The sequence below is a fragment of the Hippoglossus hippoglossus genome, chromosome 21 (genome assembly GCF_009819705.1).
Source record: "Hippoglossus hippoglossus isolate fHipHip1 chromosome 21, fHipHip1.pri, whole genome shotgun sequence".
Lineage (NCBI taxonomy): Eukaryota > Metazoa > Chordata > Actinopteri > Pleuronectiformes > Pleuronectidae > Hippoglossus > Hippoglossus hippoglossus.
The window spans coordinates 13,706,571-13,729,379 of record NC_047171.1 but is presented as its reverse complement, the minus strand read 5'-3'; the positions used below and the strand labels follow the sequence as shown (position 1 = coordinate 13,729,379).

Genomic DNA, 22,809 nt, shown 5'->3' with positions numbered 1-22,809 from the left:
AAAGTATTTTCCCCCCTTATTTTTACTATACTTAGGTAATGTAGCAGATTTGTGAATCAAGCTAAAATGCTACGTGATATATGCCAGACTGCAAGACTGGAATACTATTGGTGTGACTCTGTGCTGCTTTCATATGTATCATGTGACATACACACACAGAGAGATACAGCCCTTACTGTACACGTGTGTTGTTCTTTTACAGAGAGTTTTATCCCCCTTTTCTACGGGGGCCGATAGAGCTCAATGCATGCCAATAGAAAAACACGTACAAATTAAGTGAAAACGACATCTGAAATGTTTCCAGGGTACCCAAAAAAGTGATGAACCTGGCTGTAGTTCAATGCTTTGGGAAGTTCCATCTCCACTGATGAGTAGCAGACTTCAATTACATCACAAAGCATTGAACTACAGCCAGGTTCATCACTTTTCAGGTCCCCTGAAACATTTCCGTTGTCATTTTCGGTATTTGCAGCGCGTTTCTGTATTTCAATGTGGTGTGACTTCTTGCACTGCATGTGACGTCAAATTGATGGAAGTTGTTTTCTTAGTTTGCATGTGTTTTTTCTATTTGCATGCATTTTCTTAATTAAAAAAAAGTGTTACATGTTGGAAAATGGCGTGTAAGTCATATCTTATCTTAAATGGCTCTATATTTTTTAGGATGTTGTTAGGTTGTTTGGCCTCAAACAAAGTTAGAGCAGGTAATGCTCGATGCTGATTGTGACAGTTTATGGGTGAATTTGTTGGATCAAGCTGATAAAAGCCGGTATGAGTTTGTCTTGGTGTCATGAGCTGCTTACAGTAAATACCACAACCTCTATCGTAGGTTACTAACAATGACTGCAGAGTTGACCTGAGCGTCTGTATTTCCATTCCAAGTTGTGGAGTGTTGCTCCCTCTAGCGTCCAGATGCCGCACATATTCGCGAATCGCATCTGAAGGAATTTGATTATCGGGAAGTCCTCCCTCCGCCAACAACCGTCGCTGTTACACAACTAGTCAACACGGACCTCTGCAGATTCCCACGTTTCCTCCAAAGTTGGGCTGAGATGTGAGATAAATGCAATGTCGGGTTGCATCAATCTATTATTGATGCTCTGAAACACAGGCTCGCTCAGGCGACAGTCACTCACTTTGAATACACTTGTCGGCTCTGCAGCACCGTCACCAAAGCCCTCATGGGAATCCATTATGTGGACGACACTGAAGCATATTGTCATTAAATTATAATGCAGCCACCTTGGGTCTTAAGCTTTTATGAAGGAATACCAGTGGATTATTGCTAAGTGTAATAATAATCAAATAGCAAACACATCCACCACTAATCCACTATTTTGAAGTATATTTTACATTAAACATGTGATGTTGTGCATGGTGAGGAGATGATGGATGGATTTACCCCAGTTATCATCACCATCATCATCACCATCATCATCTTCGTCATCATCACACTCGGAGCGCCTCTCTGAGGAGGGCAAGCGGTTCAGATGGCCACAGGCTGATGCTGAGGCAAGTCTGCGCTCCTGTCTGTGTGACGAGGCGAGCGTCAGCGGGACAGAGCCAACCACAGCCAGCGTCATTTGCGCACAAGAAGACCCCAACGACGGTGATGCTCGGTAGTGGCTCTGTGTTGGATTTTTCTCATTTGCCCTACACGAGCATGAATTTGCTTCCATGTTTCTGTTTTTTTTTTTTTTTTTTACTAGATGGGATTTGACTGTTTTGAATTAAGCGCACGGTGTGGAGATGCTGTGGAGGGCTGCGCTGCTGGTGCGCAAAGGGATTCTCCGTCCTTCTCCCCACAGAGTGGAAACTGGACATGCAGCCGGAGCTCCGGGGGGTGTTCTCAGCGTCTGCGTCTCGGAAGTTGTGGCATTCAAACAGTTCTCCACTTTAACCCTCAGTAAAAGCCTGGCAGATGCGATTTCTCTGCGCGCCTTCGTGGGTTTGGTTCACTGAGGGCCACCAGAAGAAGAGACATGGCAGTGCCGAATATGGTGTTCTCCGACGTGGAAAGTTTCTTGGACTCGCATCCCGAGTTATTCGAGGAATACCTGAACAGAAAGGGGAATTATAGCATGGTGGAGAAATGGCTCAAGAACCACCACCAGGCGAGCAAAAGTCCGGTGGCGGTGGCGGCTGCGGCTCCTGGCGCCGAGACGAGGGAGGACAAGAGCGGCGTGGGTAAGGACAGCAGCTGGGCGAGCAAATGCGACGGGCTGAAGCGGAGAGCCTCGCAGAAGGAGCTGCGCAAAACTTTCGCCAGGTCCAAGGCCATGAACGTGAACCGGACATACGACGAGCACGTCAACTCCAGGGCCCAGGAGCCGCTGACGAGCATGAGGAGGAGAGCTCTGCTGAGGAAGGCGAGCTCCTTGCCCCCGACCACTGCGCACATCCTGAGCGCACTGCTGGAGTCCAGAGTCAACATCCCCCAGTACCCGTCCACAGCCGTGGATTTCAAATATTACCTCAAGGAACACAACGAGAGGGAGTTTTTCCTGGAGCTTGTAAAGGACATATCCAACGACCTGGATCTAACGAGCCTCAGCTACAAAATCCTCGTGTTTGTTTGTATTATGGTGGACGCGGACCGGTGCTCCTTGTTCTTGGTGGAGGGGACCGGCAACAAGAAGGCACTGGTGTCCAAATTCTTTGACGTGCACGCAGGAACCACAGTTTTGCCCTCGATGAATTCTGGCGAAGTTCAGGTGCCGTGGGGGAAAGGGATCATTGGATACGTGGCCGAGCACGGAGAGACCGTGAACATCCCTGACGCTTACCAGGTGCCCGCTCCTCCTCGTGCATGCGTGCGCGTGCGTGCTAGTTTGTGCAATTTCGCATGAGTCACAGAAAGACAGAGACAGATCAAGTCTGTGGTTGTATCTGTTACAGTCAGTCATCAGGCAAACTGTGCAACATGAGTTGATGCATGGGAATCACCACCAACAGTCAGAACTACAGGTTCACACAAATCATCACTGACACAGGCCATAATGATAATAATAACTTTATTTATGTAGCATCTTTACAAAGTGGAGGACAAATAAAAACACAAATACAAAACATCAAAGGCCACAGGCAAAATAACATGTCATTTAAAATCAAAGGCAGCAGACAAAATAATACATCTCTTAAAAGTAATGAGAAAAGAAAAGCATAAACAAAACACAAGTTTTGGCAAAAGTAAAAGCCATTCGGTAAAAGTATGTTTCAAGGGATTACAGTGATAGTTTCAAGTAGGAGTTCCTCAGGGAAACTACTTTAGAGGGTTGGGGCCCCGTGTTATTCTCTTGAAGATTTAACACTTCCACTGTGTTTGTCTTGAGTTTAAAAAAGTTATACTAGATAAGTTATACCAAAAGCCCCTTATTAGAGTAGAAGGAAAGCCAACAGCAGACCTGTTATTTGCTGTCCAGACAATTACAGTGCAAATGTAGAGTTTTGTTGCTTTACTGTCCAAACACAACAGCAGCTGCCTCAGCAAAACCTCAGGTATGACACTTTGACACAGGCAACACTTTCCAGAACAATCCTCAACCATGTTACTGGTCAATTTATGTCCATCTAACTGCACTGACATCTGAAAATGTAAAAAAGGGAAATCTTAACTTTTTGCAATCTGTGCGACACCTGTTTCACACCGTACCTCCTGGATTATTGCAGGATCGTCGGTTCAGTGAGGAAATCGACAAGCTGACAGGCTATAAAACCAGGTCGCTCCTCTGCATGCCCATTCACAACAGCGACGGAGAGATCATTGGAGTCGCTCAGGCCATCAACAAGAACTCCTGTGGAGAACTCTTCACCGAAGATAATGAAAAGGTAATTTCTTCATCATTGTGGCTGTGAGTGAAAACAATGGATGGATATGTATCCTGCTGCCTGCTTGGCCTATATACGGGATTATAACATGTGTGATCCCACCAGTCCTTGTGCATTAGTCTACATGTTCTCCTCACATGTTAAAGGTAAACGTCCATCTTCTCGAAACCCCCCAGAGTTTTTGTATGTCTGAATCAATCAGCTTTATCATTCATCTAAAGAGGCACTAAATGGACTGTTAATGACACTGGTTTGGTAATGTAGCTCAACAGTTATATATCCTTATGCTTTTGTGTTTAGCTTTTTGAATAAATTAATGAAACCAGAATGGCACCAATCCACAACAGTCCCCTCATGAAACCACATTTACAGTGAGTAGATCCAGATATTTAGTTGGATATGCAACAAATTGCACACAATCACAAATAGCAGTCCCCTTAACAACGCACATTTTTTCCCCCATCAAGATCCATGAATTATTCTCTGAAAAATCACTGAATATGTTGAAAAACACTGTGTCTCAGAATGTTGTTTTTATTTCCCAAAAATCTTTGAATTGGTGTTTCCACACATTCCAAACAGCAGTCTCTCAAGTGTTTTAACATCTTTTTTTCCAAACCTACAGTGTATCTAAAAATTTTGAAGAAAGTGAAAAAAAACTCCTAGATCCAATCCTGATCCTGATCCGCACCAAAATGATATAGATTCTTCCCCGACCCATACCTCATCCTCCAACCAAGTTTCATGGTAATCTGTACAGTATTTCTTTTTTGTCAAACAGGCAAACAAATGAACGCAGACGAAAAACATCACCCCTTAGCGGAGGGAAAGATTGATGAAGTTACATGTTTACACTATTTCATGTAATGGGATAGCAAATGAGAAAACAAGATAAGGATTTTTTTGGGGACTTTGTATCAAACTTTCGTTAAACACAAATAACTATATTTCCACTTGGTTCAAATGGCAAAATGGTAATTTGGTTACAGCTTTTATCCTCATACAGCAGGGATATAGGGATAGCAATGGTGGTGAAATGTGAAATAGCTCCACATCTGCCTTGTTGATTGGCTCAAAATCTGGTTCAGACCTTCATGGTTCCCTGACAATCACTTTGATGATTGCCTGACTTTTCCTCTGGCGCCACCATTAGGTTAATGGGAAGTTTTCGACTACTAGGTGGTTAATTAGCGACATCTCCATCTGCAGGAATAGAAAATTAATTGCAAATCCTAACGCACCAAACAAAGACAGTGAACATGGTCAACATTACCTGCTCACCATCAGCATGTAAGAAACATCATTGTAAGCATGTTGTTCTGCTGACATTAGCACTATAGGTGCAGTGGTGCAGCTTTGCAGAGCTGCTAGCGTGGCTTCCGACTCTTGTAGTCTTGTTATTGTTGCAGCACAGAGAAGTGAGGAGCAGAGGGAAAGAGCAGAGGCCTGAAGTAAATGCTCAGTTTCTTCGTGATTCATGTGTGGCATTTCAAAGATGGTGCTCCGTTTCTTTTAAAGGGAATACTTTTTCAAAGTGTTAGTGGTGCACAAGTGTATCAGAGCTGTCAAATGTTATGTCCCTGTTCTTATACATTTTTGCAACAGTAGGTATATTAAAGTAAAGATGGACTTCTCTGAGTGAAAAGGGGACTTTTCTCATATTTAGGCCATTTGCATGTTGTAAGTTGCATTGTGGCCTGACTATGGAACATACTATGGAAGATTTCTGTCATTGCAGTTTATTATGAGTTGAAGATGACTGTTTCTTTCTATAATTTCTGTTTCATGCTTGTCCTAAATGTAGATGCTTTCCTCTGTTTAGCCCAGGAATTTTGAATTATTACTAGATTGTATGTTTTGCTCAATAATCTATTGAAGCCTATATTCTGTATCCGGTTTCACATTAACAGATGTTATGGCTGCATGGCTCAAACACAGAACACAATAATGGAATAAACACAAGGAGATAAGGTTACCATATTAAGTTTATATTAATAATAATAGAACAAATGAACAACTCAAAGTGAGTATTTCAAAATTTGTTTCCAAATTGGCACCGACAGGACATCACTGTAGGGTGTAGGTGGAGGAGTGATATATTTTCTTTTCAGAAAAGTCATGGTTAATAATTCAAGGGCGTATTGATTAAGTGGCATTACTTTAGACTGTATTTATTTATACATTCAATATAGCTGCCCAGTTGGGGAAATGCAAAAACAGTTGGCACACGTTTTTTTCCTGAAACATAAAAAAGTTCATCATCAAAGTCAGAAAAAATATGAAACCAGTTTTGTTGAGTGTCTTTATAGAGTTGGCTCTGGAGATGTTGGTTGTTGATTAATTTTACATTTGATTCAGATTTTTATGTGTTGTGTTGGTAACAATATTCTGCGACGACACAGAGTATAATGAAACACAATGAAAAAGCAATACCCACTTTTGAACAGATAAGCACCATTACCTGGGATGATATCCACATCACATATTGTCCTCAGGGTTTGAATTTAGCTCCTGCTCTGCAGTCACATCTGTCTTTACCTCTTACCTCCTCTTTTTTGGAAACTGAATATATCACAAACTTGTACAGTGACAGATGGTTTTTATTATTTCTCAGTTTCTTTGTCCTGTCTGAATGTAACTAGTATTTTTTATTTAAAAATAGCATATTTGCCCTTAAACACAGTCTCAGTTCCTTGCTGGATCATAGGCCGTCTCTCAGCATCGTCCAGTTTTCCCAAGGCAGTATCTTCCAAAGGGCCAGGGCCCTGATGTGATACCACCAAGAATAACAACTTTGTATGGTGTATTGTACAAATCTAATATGTCTTTTATTTGACTTTTTAATATCATCAGAAATACACGCAGAGCATGTGTTTGTCCATCAGCACACTTTAAATAGATGTAGCAGAAGGGCTGTGACAAGCACACACACTGACTTGTTCTGTTATTGCAGCTACGAGCCCCCGAAGGGTGGAAAAGATGGAACATGAAAGCACAAATCTTGCTGTGCCTTTATTTTATAGTTAAGTTTCCACTGAAGCAAACGGCTGCAGTTTTTTTAATCCATCATATTTTTTTTTCTTTCTCCATTGGAGCTCTATTGTCAAAATTCCATCCCTAGATTCCATCCATTGTTCATAGCAGATCAGGAATTCCTCTTTCTTTCCCTTGTTTTGAGTATGTTTCACATTGCATTAACATCACACTAATGCGTGAGATGGCTACAGCTGAATTAGTAATGAAATGCAATGCTAGCATCACAGTGAGCTCCCAGCACAGCACAGCTGCAGCTCTGCTTTTATAGGGAATGTAATGTAATAGGAAAATATATCAGAATTTTAAAAGCATTAAATGATGCTGCAACAGCAGAAGTCATTAGAGACTTTAGTGTATCTTTATTAAAATAAATGATATTCGCCGTATACTGAAACCTTACAGGATATTTAAGCACATTTTAGGGCTGGTTTTACATCCCACGCTGCCTTAATTGTATATACCCTGCAGTATTGCAATCTGATGGGGAGCTTGGATAATGGTTCAGCCCATGCATAATTGCACTGTCTCATTATCTTCTATGGAGGAATATACTGATTGACTTAATTTAAGTGTATAAGCTGACCTCCTCCTGTTGTTTCTATATCTTGCAGTGTTATCACGATTTAACTGGTCTTTCACTTTGCACACCTTTTATCATTTTACATGTAAAATGTATTATTCACAGGTTGGCATTTTGATAAATTTCCCTTTAATAAGATGAAAGTTGCACCATGTAGGTTCCATCTGCCAAACCAGTTTAACATCTGTGTGTGTTGATTGGAAAATAGCATTCTCCCCTCACCGCTGTGCTCCCTCTGGCTTCCAGACTCGCTGTCAAATTGTCTCAAAGCAAATCTGTAATAACTACTTTCACACACATCCCCAATGTAAATCTACAGCTAAAGGAGAGAACACAATTTCTTCTGATATCGCATGTGTTTAATTCATTAATATATATATGACCATAAAAAGTTTTTAAAAATCTTTATTATTATTATGATTAAGAGCCTTAAGGTTATGGTCTGGACTTCAATACAGACTTCTTATTGGGTATTCATTTTTTAATATAGCCCTACCAGTTATTTTTTGTTTGCAAATTAGTCAGAGAAAAAACTTATTTGTGGACCTACAACTGTGCCTTGGGGGATGCCAGATTAGGACATTGTAGTCATCTGCAACAAATAGTGATATTTGAGTGGACAGCTCTCAAAACAAGTAAAACATGAAGTGATGCAGAATAAGAAAAGATGCAGCCATGTGTCAGGCAGATAGGGATTATTGTTTGCCTTCAATAGGGCAAGTTCAAAAAGTTTGTGTGTTTTTTGAATCAAGGATGTGTGTGTGTGTCCAACTGTGCAACTGCATGTTTACTTTAACCAATCAATTTAGGAAGTGCAGAACATTTAGAATGAAAACCTATTTCTAACATGATTCATACCAATGCAGCTCAATGCCCCTGAGTCATCCAAACACAGGTGTCCAAAAATGTAAGACAAACTTAAATAATGATGTCCAAGTTACCCTCAAAACCAACAGCTGGATGGAATATTGACATTGTTTGAGGAGAAGGCATTATGTTCTGTCTCCACCCTTTTCTCTGGATCAAAGCCTGATCAATACATTGCAGCGTTGTTATTGGCCCATATTAGCTTTACTGATATATCAATAATAGCTAATTCAGTCTGTGGGTAGATGTAGGTAGGCGGCTGTAATTGCAGAAAATACAGAATATGTTTATATGCAGTATGTTTTACTGGTACAGTGGCTTTTGAATTGAATTAACAGCCTTACAGGTGAATGGGTGAACAGGCAGGCGAGATGACAGGAACAGAAAACAGGATGCAACATGCACAAGAAGGTAGCAGAGGAGGGTGGAAACAGGTGTGAGAAAAGGGCAGATCACAGGAGGAGAATGGGAACAGAAGAGGCAGGACTGAGGACACCTGATGGGTGAAAGGAGCATGGCAGGTCTGAGGAGCTGAGGGGAGGTTCATAACGTGTTCATAACGTGTTCATAACGTGTTCATAACGTGTTCATAACATAACGTGTTCTAGGAACCATGAGCACAGGCGGGAGACGAGGTCCGAGGGGAACTGAGAAGCAGACTCCGGCACTGCACTTTAGTTTCAACGAGTTACCTGTTTAGTAATTAAAGAAAACAAATATTTCATGTACAGTTTTCAAATTGCATTTTTAATCGATAATTTAAATGAACAGAGGATTTTTTTTTTTAGAACTGAACATTGCCCTGTGGTGCTTTGCCACACTGCATTGTTATCTTACAGTCAATAACTGAGGTTTAGATAACGAGTAGGCTGGAAGACATGATTGTTGTAAATCACCAATTATTTCACAGTTTACACAGAAAGGATATATTTCTTTTTAGGTTGTGTGCAGACCGTTTTACAAAGTGCAAGAAAACCTCAAAAGAGATGCTGTAGTTGGAAAAGTCTCTTTAACTCGGTAGAAAAGTTTTCTCATTGGCCACAGGGAGATTCACCTGAGGAGCCATAAACGTTTACAAAACCTGACCAATGTTACTGAACTGATGCAACATCTGCTGTTCAGTTATTGACCTCTCCTTTGCTCCTAGGTTTTTTTTCATGTACCTGCATACATGTGTAGAACTATTTTATAATAATGAATATAGCAGCACTGCAGGTGTTGTACAGTGTTTATTTGATGTCTTGTAAAAAAATTGATCTCAACCAGACCATGCACAGCATTGTAAATGTTTGGTTGTATGAAATTAGGGGTTGCAAATCGTTCTTTTCCACCTGCTCTGTGACATACCTTATATTGCATGTTGCATGATCATGGACCATAGATCATGATGATGGATCGAGAATCAGAGATAGTGATGGCAGATCATGGATCGTGATGGTGGATTGTGGATCGTAGGGGCATCTGATTGTCGTGGGTTTTTTGGTAGTTTTTCCTTACTCCTGTTGAGGGTTAAGGACAGAGGATGTCGCACCTTGTCAACCCCTATGAGAAAAATTGTGACTTCTGAATATGGGCTATACAAATAAAATTTGCTTGATTGATTAATGTTATTCATGCTGCTGTTTATGTAGATATTCATGTTCTGAAACAGTGACTTCATTTTTGTGAAATTTAATGAGGTGTGTATTCCTGTTGCATAAATATTTGATGTTACCTTCAAAAGAAGCAATCATTGCTTAGTGGATTTGTAAAACTGCTGTTTGCTCTGCTGACACCAGCGGGGGGTCCATATGAGATTGGAGAAAATGGAGACCTTTTTCCTTCTTTTTTTTTTTCCTGAAAGCAATTCTTGGCAAAGCAACAATGGCTTCATCTTACCCCCATGTGCAAAGTGAGCACAGCTTTTTAAATGAACTGGTAGTTGTAGTTTGCAGGAGTAAGTGGACAAGGAAAGTGTTGGAGTCGCAATTTATCTTGGTTTGCCTCGTATGAAATTCCAGTTGTGCCAAAGGAAGTTGTTGAGGTTTCAGGAGCCGCCTGAGCTTAATGGCTCGGTCAGTTTCTTTGGTTATTAAACCACTCTTTACTGGTCAGTCCACGGGCAAAAACGTCTTGTTTGTAATGCAACCTTGTATAATGGCCTGGCTGACAGAATGTAATTAGAGGAAGCAGTGCTTTTCTCGGGCTTGCCTGTTAGTTCCGCGGGCAGATCCATAGCCAGATCCCCAAAGTCCAGCTCGCTAATGAATCTGCTCCTGCTGGGGCTATTGATGGCCACTGCCTCTCTGGAAGATCATTATTAGACAATTCCAAAGGACAGCTGAAATAGCATTATGTCAGAGCTTATCGCTCCGCGTCATCTGTTTTCCGTGTCTGAAAACAATTGCACGAGGCACTTGATTATGTATAATGACTGAATTAAGTGCATAAATTTAATTTACTCATTAGAGTGACAGACTAATATTTCTTATGTTATGATTAGAAAGGATTTTGATTTAGTGATTTAATTAACAGTGTCATAATATGCACATCAGTGTGTCATGTTGGAGCAGAGGAATTCTATTGAATTTGTTTTTGAAATAAGCACAATACTATATCTTTCGTCTTCATAGTTAGAATCATTCAGGATAAAAACACAATAAAGCCAAATGGGTAACTTCATTGTGGTGCTTCAAAGTTCAACAAAACAAAACTATAAAACCAGTTAAACATGTGTTCTTTCAACAAGAGAATAACAGATGTGATGTTTTCCTCTCATTATAAGATCTGCTTTACACATTACTGAGGGTTTGGAGCAGGATTTATATACAATCATGTATGTTATTCCTTATCCACGTTTGCATGTATACCTTTGCTTGAACAATTATTTCTTGTGGTGGCCAACATGCTTTTTAAATTCAGATAGCGCTACCACCATTGAAATATAGAGTGATAAATTAAATTCATGTCGCTAACCCAGGAGACCTGTTTGATTGTAAAGAGAAACTGTGGCAATTAGAGCCAAGGTTTCACAGCCTTTTTATGTCTGCGGTGCCATTTTACGTCTGCGATGATCGTGAACCCAGCAATTAGGAGTTGAAAAGTTGACATGTGGTTTTTATCAACAGTGAAAGCAGAGTAAGCTCCACATGTATGATACTTAAATACTAATGCACGTTTTGTATTTACTTTTACTCAAGTATATCACAAAAATATAAATAACCCATATTGGACTATGGGTTCCTGCAGGTTTCAACTAGTTAAATTAAAGAATATTGAAGACCTCAATGAATGAAATTTTGGAACTATATCAAGTTTGACACATTATCTGAGTACCAGAATAACTTACCCCATGATTTAAGATTGTTATACTGCGAAAAATTCTTAGTTAGTAGTATTATTGCAGCATTCTAATTCTGTACTGCTAGGAAAGACCTAAAATACATGGAGACATTACAAACTATGCATGCTGCCAAAATGTTCCTCATGAAAAACAGATCTAAAGTGCAACAGAAGTACTGTTGAATGGAAATTAACATAATTTAGACTAACCTAAACGTATTCAAGACCTAATTTAAGGCCTAAAATTCAGATAATTAAATTTAAGACAATTTTTTGACCCAGTGGAAACCATGTATTGATTTGTTCAAATGTTCATAATCTAAATCCTCACGTAGGCCTAGAACTCAAGCCTGTGAACCTGTGGACTACCTAAAAAATATTTTGAGCGGTCAGAGGTACACGCTTCACATTTTCATCACAGTGCGATAAGATTGCGCCCCTTACATGGTCATTTGGGGCTGATGAGTAAGTGATACATTATCTTTTCTGAAAGGTGAAAAGAGATATATCCCTGTATCAGCAGCCACAGCTGAGTAACTTCCCATTCATTTATTGTCGTAGTGTCCCTACCCTCAGGTCGCACTGAGGGCTGGTAAATATAAGTGGGTTTGTTGCACTGATTGTATTGTTTACACAGCAGCACAGATGCTAAATATAGATATCCAAACAAAGAGGCAGAGTAAGGAAGCACACAACCCTAAATCCTATTGATTCCATGTTACCGGGTCCCGAGTGTCTCCCAGATAAGGCCACATTGCGGAGTAATTGCAGTTGTGTAGAATTCAACCTGTGTATTGTATGCACTGCAGCCACCTCTTTGCGTCTTCTGCAGAAGTCCGTGCATATTGTTGTTCATTATGCATCAACAGCGCTGAGGAAGGAAAGAAATGTAGTTTGATTCCAAACAAGTGAGACGCTGAATCGATTTCAGGACACATATTAACTATAGTCATTAGGCCACATCAAGTGATTACATTATTTATGTGAAGAAAATATGAGTGAAAAAAATGTATTTATAGAATCAGCCCAAGGCGTAAGTGTGTATGACTATTCAGTCAAATGGTAAAATGTCAGTTAGATTGATTTATTTGTCCTAGCGAGTAATGATGCCAATGAAAGGCCATTTCTTATTTGTTCCAGTTGAAAAGCTTAAGTTTTCTCGGATGCAAATAGAACCCGTTTTTTTTCTTCTAACAGCTTTAATTATATTGACTGTTCAAAAATATAACATTACAAACTTTTTTAGCAAAGGAAAATGGTGACACCATTCACAGCCATGCGGGGAAATTGGGGTTTCAGTATCTTGCCCAAGGACACTTGAAAAATGCATACTGGAGGAGCTGGGGATCAAACCACCGACTTTCTGGTTGTTGTACAACCCGCTCTAACTTCTGAGCCCTTGTTGAATGCTTCCTTATTACACATTAGTAAATGTTTCAAGTCGGTATGTGTTTTAAATTTCAACAATGTTAATAATCAAGTTTAACAGCCATCATTCTTGATCTTTGCAGCCTTTTTTGTTTGCCCTTTGCACATTCCTGGTTTGTTCTTGTGAATGTGAAATCTCAGAATTGTCTTGAGGGAATTCCTTCAAATTTGGCAGAAATGTTCCAGGAGGTACTGTATCAATATTGGATGACATACCCAGTACTCCGACTACTGACCTTATTCTGAAAAAACAAACATTATTTCAAATATGACGATTGCACGAGTTGCTAATAGAATATTTCATATTCCATCTTATTTTACAAAGCATATTCTGATTATGACGTCAAGCGGTTGTAGCTTGTCGATGTTGCGAAATTATGTGAAAACTTACCTCAATTATAATGTGAGGAAGATGTCTACAAAATGCAACTAAAATCAGATTATTCCACGTCTTCATTTGCTTATTACAAGTATGACTTTAGTTAGACAATCATAAAATGCCGTTTACTTGGCAGTGTCTTATCCAGACAATTATCTTGATGAGGTTAATATTGGATCATTAAAGTCCATGTAAACTTAGACGATACTGATGACAAGAAACCGGGTGAAGGAGAAACCGTGGTTATGCTACTTATCTTAAGGGAAATTGATACTTTCAAGTGTTTAGGCGCAAACATCACATTGGCAATATTTTATAAAAGTTTGCAGGAACATCGTATGGCCTAGTGGACGTAATGATGATATGAGTCATAATCACACTATGCTTTATAACCTGTAAACTGGAATATGAATGGGATTGTCTATTAGCAACTAATGCAAACATCATAATCTTAATCACTGTCACTTCACAAAACTCACTTCTGGCTATAACCCAAGATTCATATGGTGATTATGAAATTTAACAAACAAAATAGAACAAAAATGTCTATTGGATAAAACCGAGAAGTGATTTTTATATACAAACATTTTACGTACGAACGTTGCCCTAAGCTCAACTTCCATGTTACATCATTATGTTCTGCAAAAACACTTTTCTGGCCAGTATTCAAGCACCATAGCTCAGGATCACACATAGAGCTGGTAATTCTAGTTTCTGTACGTAGCTCAGTAATGACTCTGTTCAATATGTCTACAGGTGCTGCAGATGTACCTGCCATTTTGTGGTATCGCAATCTCCAATGCCCAACTCTTCGCAGCCTCAAGGAAGGAGTATGACAGGAGTCGGGTAAGCCCACGAACAAGCCCACCCCCCCACAGACCCACCCCAGATCCCTGGGATCATTACTTCCTCCCCCTGACGCTGCCATTGCGGCTGAATATTGATCAGCTGCAGCCCACTTGGTTTTGCGGAGCAGCCCAGCATGGACCTTTTCTCTGGATGTGTAGCGGAGGGGGATGGGCCTGTATCCAGATGAGGGCCTCCTCCCTAATCTCAATCTCCCAGGGAATGTTAAGAGATGCACTAATTCATGTCATAAATTGATTTATGATGGAAGATAACATAATGAGAACACAGTTCCAGAGAACTGAGGGAGAAATGAGGAGACACCATATGATTTTGATGTCTTTTAAGTTGTATTGGCAGTGCCCTAGATATAGGGCCCAATTTACTTTTATTGGGGAAATGATCCTGATATATCATCCTCTTGGTTTATGGTTTGAAAGAAATAATACTAATAATAATAATAATGGCAAGGCAGAGTTTTATTTAAAAGGTCCCCATTACGACTTTCAATGCCAGTGTTTTTTCTGTTGCATGTGTCCAGTCACTCTTGGAGGTCGTCAATGACCTGTTTGAGGAGCAGACTGACCTGGAGAAGATTGTCAGGAAGATCATGCACCGTGCCCAGACATTGCTAAAGTGCGAGCGCTGCTCTGTTCAATTGCTGGAGGATATCGAGTCACCGGTACTGATTTTATCTCTGCTGTCCAACTGTGTATATCCGTCTTTCTGAACATTTGTGCATGGGCATTTCTGTGCTTTCTGTGTGTATTAGTTATAAGCATTTTCTCAAGATCTTTAGTAAATCGTTCTATTTCAAATTTCTCAGGTGGTGAAGTTCACCAAGTCGTTTGAGCTGCTGTCTCCTAAGTGTAGTGCAGACACTGAAAACAGGTATGTATGGTGTAACATCTGCCCTGATGTAACCTTCGTACTAAATAAGCATGCCTTCGCCTTTATTTGCTTTTGGAACCACAGCACCTGTAAATTCTGCTCATAGCTTTGTCTGAATCTGTAAAGCCTCCATCAAGGACAAAAAGTAAGGGAAGTATACAAATTGAATACACCGTAGTGTTGTGGGAGTAAGATGCTGATTCTGAATAGAAGGCATACTGTAGGAGCCCTAATTAATTGGGTTTTCGCTGCTGCTCTCCTCTGCAAGGCATGGCTGAGTGGAGGAGGAGAGGCTTAATATTGTGTGGGATGTTTATGGATGAAAACCAAACGCTGAAAGGAAGACAAATTATCTCCCAAGCCCTGCACTTGCCATATCTGATGGTCACTTCGAGTCAGAAGTGACGGCCACAACAACCATCATAAGAGAAGAATCATAAGAGATGAGTGGTAGTCAAAGAAATGTCAAGTTTGCTTGACCGGCCAATTTAGTCCGACTGGCTAAACATGCTCCCTAGTGGTCTGTGTTTCTGGTGACACATAATTTAATAAACAGCCAGTTTGTGATTTCAAGTGATAAAACTACACGGCGCTTGATATAAAGCTGAAATTACAAAAAGCACAGCTTCTCTGCGATGACCCACAGTCTTCCCAAAGGTTCATCTGAATAACAAAAGCGGCTGTGCAGGATTCATGTGTGTAATTAGGTGAATGAATTTGGTGTCAAAAGGCGAGCAGCGAACTGTAGGTTTTTTTAATGTGCCTCACAATCCCCCGCCGCCCCCCTGGGCAGGATAATGTTGAGCGAGTGTAACGTGCTTCTCGTGTGTCTGAGGTAGCTAAATGACTCGAGAATGGAGAGAGGAGGAAAGAAAGACAGAAAAAGAGGAGGGGTGAGGTATCTTGCCATCTCACTCATGAGGTTCATTCACCGTGGGTTTCAGATTCACAGCTGCGTCACTAGATCAAAAGGATTCGAAAGATCTGACATCAGCGTCTCTCCGTGTTTATTCTAATGAGCCGCACTGAACATTTACCATGTTGTGTTTGAAGGTATGAAGTCAGTGACAGCCTGCTGCAATAAATGTAAATGGGAAGCCTGAGCAGGGCTGCAGGTGTTTCTGTGGCAGAGTGTGGGGGCGTCTGGCAATGAGGAAGACAATCACACAATTAACTTTTCATTACTTCATAAGCTGCAGGAGAAGCTCACCGATATCTACTGTAGGAGAACTTCATTAAATGAAAGTCGACGTAAAGAAACAGGGTCCACAAGGGGGAATAACAGAGGCCTTCTGCAAGCTTGCAGTTTAGATGTGATAGAGAATAAGGTTTTTTTTTACTTTGGAAGAAATAAAAGGGGTATTCTTTATTTTCATCAGTGAATGTTGTGTGTTGGAAAAATATTTTAACCTCTTCTGGGTAAAAGCAAGTGAACACATTTGGTTTAACAGTTTCCCCTTTTCTATTTGTTGTGTCTTCTTTCCCTCTTATTCCCTGACCCCAGTTTTAAAGACAGTATGGAGAAATCCTCTTACTCAGACTGGCTCATCAACAACAGCATTGCGGAGCTGGTAGCCTCCACAGGACTCCCTGTGAACATTAGCGACGCCTATCAGGATCCACGCTTTGATGCTGAGGTGAACACACACACACATATATGCTCTTTTTCAGAGTTGACGTCAAAGGGATTTTATCTGAGTACAAGTCACAGTTACACATTTATAATTAATATCTTTGAGTATGACATCATAACTAGACTTACCGCTTGGTGATGAGGACATTTCACTTTTCGTCAAAGAGGCCTGTTTAGTTCCACTGGCTGCTGTGGTGCTTTGAACCTATATCAGTGTTGTTTACACCATAGACTGTATAGAAATGTGGACGAAGCGTCTCCACTTCCTCCCACTATACAGAAATGAAGCCAAAATATTCTGGATAGGAGCACTATTGATCTCTGTAGGGTAAAGACCCTTTCAGACCAGGAATTTTTGTTATGATTAATTAATTTAACCACTCATCACCTTGATTAATAAATTGGTCCATAAAAGTTAGGAAAATACTGAAACAGGTCCATCACTGTTTCCTGAAACCCAAGGTGATGTCTTCTAATTTCTTTTTGGGTGATTATGGAGATTTTTATTGAAGTTCGATTACCTTTCTCAGTATAATGTTCATGGAAATGTGTTTTTTATGAGGATGAATGTTAGTCTTCATACTATCACTGTATTTACACCCTTTAATTCTAGGCAGACCAGTTCTCGGACTTCCACATCCGCTCTGTGCTTTGTGTTCCGATATGGAACAGCAATCACCAAATCATTGGTAAGTTAACAAACAGGGCTTCCTTCGTTGCTGATCTTACTTGATAGATGAATATAAAAATAGATATTTATGTTGGCATGAGGTGATTAAATTTGGAGAAGTCTAATACACTTTGTGGCCAAAGAATGTGGCTACGTACAGAGCCACAGGGATTTGTTTTCATTTGAAGCCACAGGAGCATTAGTGATGTTGTCACTGATTGCGAGGCTCGCAGTCGGCCTTCTGGCTCTTATCAAAGGTGTCAGATGGTGCTGAGGTCATGGCTGTGTGTGGTCCACGACAGTTCTTCCACACCAAACTGGGAAAAACATCTCTTAGACCTCTCCTTACATGGGCATGGTCATGTACAAACAGTGAAGGACCTTCTACAAACTGTTGCTAGGATTTTGGAAGTACATAATTATCTAAAATGTCACTGTATGTTGTAGCAATAAATGCTTTTTTGATTGGGAATGCAAAACAAAATAACGCAAAAAACAAAAGTGCTCACATACTTGTGGCCACACGTTTCTATGTTTCAGATTCATATTCAGCACTGACATTGTGCTGCACTTACATGCTCTATAATGTAGGTTTTAAATGTCTTTTCTTCCATTATTGCTGCATAGCAGACAATAGGGGATGGGGGAGCCTGAGCGTGCGATCAGCTGAAGCTGCATGTGTGTGATTAGATCCATGCTGCACCATCACTGGAGGTGGAGTTCCCCTCTCCTGGCTGTGTGCTTTGTGTTTGTGAATCAGCCCCCGGGCCAACACCACACTGACACTCTGATAAATCATTGATCTCTCATCTGGTTTGCGTGCTTGATATTGCAGGGAGGAGCAATGACAGCAGCTGAATGTTAGGTTTTTATTTAATCGGAAAGTGATCAGCATATTTTCTTTAGCTGGTTGGTTAAAACCTGTGTGTGTATGTGTGTGTGTATTATGTCCATGTATACACATTTTTTTGCGTAGGTGTAAGTGCATTTGTCGGGGAGGGGAGAGAGAAGAAGCAGTGAAGGGGGAAAGAAATGGCGTGTGTGTGTGGGCGGCACCTGAGGATCCGGAGTGAAAAACCATTATACAAACACAGCAGCAGGGGATGAAATTCTCAAGTCAAGGATTCATTCAGTTAGAAAACAAATGTCCTTGTGTCATCTGCCAAGGTCTCAGCCAACTCCTTCAGAATGTGATGGCAAGAAATACTGTTATGATTAAACCAAAAGAATGAGGTTTATTGTCAAATATCAAATGTGAGGAAAATCCATTTTAGCACTTTTTTTTTAGCAACATGTAGCAAAATTCACTGACATAAATGGAGCTGGTTCTCTTAAAATATCAAACAATCAGATTAAATAGCCATTTCCTTTTTGTTTCTATCAAAATTGGAGATAAGGCGAGTCAGAGAATCACAGATCAATTTTTGTCATAAATTCATTACGTCACAACAACAAGGTAACATTTAAATAAGTAAATTAATTATTTTGCTAAATTGACTTAATATTTTGGTAACTCCAGTTTGTTTATGACAGATTATCGAGATCATACTCAACACCCTGCTCAAAACAGAGCAGATCACCACAGACGTTTGTCACAGATTATTATGAGATGCACAATTAGCATCAAATCAGCATTTTCATCACATTAAAGATGTCAATGGTAACAGATGGTTATTGGCAGCCCTCTGATAAACTAAGGGTGCACCAGGAATGGATGGATCAGATTATTATCACGATTAGAATATTCGATATGTGATGCTGAGCCGCCTCACAAGGATCTTAAACTAAATTTGTCCCTGAGACAGAGGGTATTTTATACAACTCTGTTTGTTGTTCCACAATATGGAAAAAGCATTCATTGCATGTTCCATTATAATAAACAGCTACTTTATTAAGATTACTGTGAGTTGAGTTTGGTTAGGGTCAGTTTAGTTGTTTGTAATGTGGTGTGTTCCCTCGAGAGTTTTAATGTAGTAAGCAGAAAACCACCCAATAGATAAACAGCGTTGTACAGCTACACAAACACTGTGGGTTTGCATAAAAACTAATAATGGAGCTGTGAGTAATTATCATGTTATGGTTTTTGATTATCTTTCATGATAATGGAAAACAACACTTGTGACAGTGGGAATGTGGTGTAGTTAAAGATTATGTGATGGCCACAGGGCTCGAAGCAGCCATTTCATTTGCTTAAATGCTTGGGGCCACCTACGCTTTAACTCGTCACAAACTACATGCTAATTACAGAGACGGCAATAATTGATGAGAGACAACATCAACCCTGTACTTTAAATTTAATGACACCACGATGAAAATTGTTCTTACTAATCTGTTCACCTCTGTAGAAAATGTTTCTGTGGCAGGTTTGTCTGACCTCCTGGAGATTAATAAAATAGACATTTTTGAGCAATTGCTTTTTATATGGAAGGGTGTTAAGGCTTTTTTTTTTCATTTTGGGAAAAAGTAGAAATGTTGTGAATAAAGTCAATTGGTTCATTAGTCCTTACAGGAGTGACTGCAATCTGTAGGAACATTACATCCTCAGAGTGTAAAGGTGTAACTATCGATTACCTTGCATTTGTCAATTATCACTTATTTCTTGCACAAATGTGGCCACCTCCTCCAAGTTTGCCTGGTTTCTTCTTCTGAACAGACGCAGCTTTCGGCACAATCTCTTCGAAGAACACTGATAAAAGAGAAAGAATTTCCTTGTTACTAAGCCAAAGCACAACTTCACCAATTCATCTACAAAACTAGGTAGTTTAATTTAATCTTAAAAGTTGACTTTGATCTTGAAAGTTTAAGTTTGTTCCCATCATTTTGACTTTATTCTCAATTTGACAAATAAAAGAAAAAGATGGATTTAGTTCAACTTTATTCCCAACATTTCCACATTATAATGCTTGACATGCTTACTTATGGCCTTAACACTCATCTGTAATTTTTAGTATAGGCTACATCCACACTAATTCTTCTTTTTAATGCATTACTGTTCCTTTGTTTACGTCTGCCATCCACACTACTCCGGGAGTTTTTGAGCCCCTGAAACGGGGAACTTTGGAATCGCTGCTGGTCCCGTCATAGTTTGAAAACGGGACAGAAACTGGCAGAAACATATTTGGAAAAAAATGACGCATCGTCTCATTCTTATCAATCACAGCTCGCTAACCAGCTGTTGGTCCAAGAAAAGAGACCCCTGGTTTTTCTTCTCACCATTGCTGTTTCTTGTTCTCAGTGTTTGCTGCAAGCAACAGTAAATAGACTATCTGCTTTCTGTTTACTTCCTGCTTCCTGTTCCCAGTGTATATGCATAATGATATGCATTTTCAGGTGTGTTGGTATGGAGGCAGACTACTTCTGATACACAGCCTAACTGCTAGTCTAGACAGAGATCATTTTAAAACTGAGTTTTGAAATAAAGTTTTAGAATGGAGCCATAATTATTTTTGTGTGACAAGAAATGTCAGTTTCATCATACTAATTATACATGTGTGCTTTATCAACCGAAACCTTTTTCTGTTTTCACTTAGATGATAAGAGAAGTCATCTAAACAAGGAATACTGCTGTCACATAAAGAGGCTTGGCAGCATCGTGACTGAATTCCTTTCAAAAAGATCATTGATTGAATTACACATCCAGCATTTAGTTTGTCATAACCATGTGTCAGTGTTAATTTATATGTAGTGGTGTGCTCATCACTATAACTTTTTTCACCAAGCCTCCTGGTATTTTTAATATAGTTTGACACAACAGATACCACCATTGCTATTTATGTGAGGGGATGTTGTTTCTGTGCTTAATTGCCATTAATAATGCATGTTAGTCAATGGCATAGAGTGTGTGGGTCTGATCCTCTTTTAATTGGAGGCAGGATATATGCACCAGAGCCTTGCAAATACCAAGCTTTAAGTTCCTTTGTTAAGTTCCTATTGTATGAATAAACTCACTTTGTGTACCAGGTGTCGCTCAAGTTCTGAACAGGCTTGACAGGAAACCATTTTATGATGCAGACCAGCGTCTCTTTGAGGTATTATACCTGTATTTGTACATTTTCTATGTAAAGTATTATGTGGTCGTAGTAGAAATGGTTGTGGTAAAGTGTTTGTGTTTTTAATTCTGTTCTTAGGCGTTTGTGATCTTTTGTGGACTGGGCATCAACAACACTATCATGTACGACCAGGTGAAGAAGTCTTGGGCCAAACAGTCCGTGGCTTTGGATGTAAGAACACAACATCTCATTTGACTTCCTGCCTGCCTTCCAAGTTATTAAAAACAAATCATCATCTCTCCTTCAAATTGCATGAAAACATTACCATGCAAACTGTAATGCTGCTTCAGAGAGTTGACTTCAGTGGATTCTGCACTGCTCCTGCTCCCTACTACAACCGACGGAGTCTAGCAGTGTGTGCATTCTGATTAGATCAAATATCTTTGGAGGCGATCTCATTTATTCTCATGCCCCTACACAACCCCCTCGCAAATTAAACAAGAGAAATATGTTAGCATGCTACACACTAACTTTAAGATAGTAAGTAAACCCACAAATGTACTAACAGAGGCTAAAATACAGACATTTCTATGACAAAAAATGTCACATACCTCTGCAGTGGAGTAAAACAGGACATTGAAACACATAAAACATACCTGACGAAAAGAGCCAAATAACAAAGTCCTCTGGTCAATTGTATACGTGAGTGAAGCCCCTACACAAAACAAACAACAGAAATATGCAAGTAAACGTATAAACGTAATAACAGACTAAAATATGGAAATTTCTACAACTACATTTTTACATAAGCTCTCCCATGGAGTACAACAGCAAAAAGGGCAACAGGCCATTTAAACACAAAATCCTCTGCTCAACTGCAGTCATAAGTGAAGCACCTACACAATTTAAACAACATAATTACACAATAACTTTAGGTTCCTTAAGCGTTTACACAATAAAGTGCATTTCCATTCCATATAATAAAATATTTCTCTTAAGCAGGTAAAATCTAATGTGACAGCTACACATGAAAATGGTCTATGAATTAATAAACCCAATTAAATTGCCAAACTACAAAGCATTGCAAATTTTAAAAACTAACGTATATAAGATTTGTCGCTGAATTAGCTGTTTCTTAAAATGGGCAATGACTTAAGAAATGAACACACAGATTCATTACTAATTTATCACACACAAACATAGCGTATGTCAATTACCTTATCACTGGGCTGTGCACCATCAACACACAATATGTGTAGCAGTCATGCTAACTTCATGAGTTTTAGCTAACTGCTTAAGAATATGTCAACTAACTCATTACAAAGATAAAATCCAGCTTCAAAC

General features: G+C 39.7%; 1 protein-coding gene across 1 annotated transcript in view; it reads left to right on the top strand.

Moving 5' to 3' along the window:
* The first annotated feature begins 1,493 nt into the window (after positions 1-1,493).
* Positions 1,494-22,809, top strand: part of pde11a (phosphodiesterase 11a) — a 40,464-nt gene continuing 19,148 nt past the window's right edge. Inside the window, exons 1-9 of the mRNA XM_034573879.1 lie at positions 1,494-2,786; positions 3,667-3,825; positions 14,193-14,282; positions 14,824-14,964; positions 15,109-15,173; positions 16,678-16,810; positions 17,420-17,495; positions 21,437-21,504; positions 21,604-21,696. Of these exons, the coding sequence (XP_034429770.1) occupies positions 1,980-2,786; positions 3,667-3,825; positions 14,193-14,282; positions 14,824-14,964; positions 15,109-15,173; positions 16,678-16,810; positions 17,420-17,495; positions 21,437-21,504; positions 21,604-21,696 (1,632 nt within the window). The 5' untranslated portion in view covers positions 1,494-1,979. The remainder of the gene's footprint in view (positions 2,787-3,666; positions 3,826-14,192; positions 14,283-14,823; positions 14,965-15,108; positions 15,174-16,677; positions 16,811-17,419; positions 17,496-21,436; positions 21,505-21,603; positions 21,697-22,809) is intronic.